Raw genomic sequence first — 1,174 nt, 5'->3', positions numbered from 1 at the left:
CAAAGGAACTATTAATCGTACAGGTATAGGAGAACGATAAGCTGTAGCTCATAAAAAATGTTTTATATTAATTTTATTACGTTGTATTCTACTCGTAAGCCTAGCTACACGTCACTCCTGGAAACCGTAAGCTGCGCTACTTCTCACGAAGCCCGTTTCACGCGTATAGTCATCGTCCATTTGCTGCACTACCGACTCAGTTTTACCCTGTTCATCAATGATCAGTCGTAGAAACTAACAGAATTACAAGTGGTGCTTTTGTGCTCTTTTGTTCATGCGGCTGTGATAGTCTTCCATATGATTAGCCAATGCCTATGTGGAACCAAATGTCATTCACAGTTTTTACTTTTTTCTTATTTCCCGATTATCCATATTATCTTAAGGTTAAACAACTCTTGGTACCAGGATGGGGCAATCTTAAAAGTCCTATCCCTGCACTAGCAGTTACTCTGATCCAGCAGCCGCACAACAGCCTTTTTGATAAAAATTAATATATCATTGGTCGGCGAATGATACATTAAAAATTGCACACCGGATTTTGTTGATGTTTGCTCAGCAGTGATCCACAGATCCTGTCGCCTGGCCAGAAGTTGTGGGTATCTCTGTACTGAACGGCCGTAGTACATTGTGTTTTGGGCCTGGTCCCACGATGGAAAATATGGGGCAGTATCTGCGCTAGTGGAGGCATTATTTGCCAGATCATCATATATCTCTGTTACTGGATTCTGATCCCCTGCAGCCAGCCGTTTCAATTCATTCAGCTGCTGGTATAATGTATGCGGGTCCACTCTTCGGCCATCTGCATGCTCGCAAGTTTGTATTACTTGAGTAGCATCCAGATTAGTATACAGTTTTCCACAGCAACCTCTCATTCCTTAAATTCGAAACGAAATGGCTTGCTTATGATATTACGCAACAATAACATCATGCTATATTAAAACAATTCCATTTACCGATGCACATATCCAACATTTGTCATTGCAATTTGTGCGTTTCAGGGTGTAGCACAGTTCTCTGTATACTAATTTCTGTTGGTTTTTTTGGATAGATGCAAACTGAATTTCATCGTCCTTCCATCAGTAAGAACTTTCGAACACAAAGCACTGAACTCAAATGCAAGACCAAACAAAAATTGATAGTCTGAACTATTCAAAGCGTAAATTTGTCATGCATC

At 40.4% G+C, this 1,174-nt stretch overlaps 1 protein-coding gene across 1 annotated transcript; it reads right to left on the bottom strand.

The window, feature by feature from the left end:
* Positions 1-437: 437 nt before the first annotated feature.
* On the bottom strand, positions 438-872 carry Tsp_13880 (hypothetical protein). Its single transcript, XM_003370513.1, has one exon. The coding sequence runs from the start codon at positions 870-872 to the stop codon at positions 438-440; it is 435 nt and encodes a 144-aa protein (XP_003370561.1).
* Between the last annotated feature and the right edge of the window lie 302 nt (positions 873-1,174).

Source organism: Trichinella spiralis, assembly GCF_000181795.1.
Source record: "Trichinella spiralis strain ISS 195 chromosome Unknown Scfld626, whole genome shotgun sequence".
In the NCBI taxonomy this organism is placed as follows: domain Eukaryota; kingdom Metazoa; phylum Nematoda; class Enoplea; order Trichinellida; family Trichinellidae; genus Trichinella; species Trichinella spiralis.
Note: the sequence above shows the minus strand (reverse complement) of the source record. Positions and strands in the feature narration are given on the sequence as shown.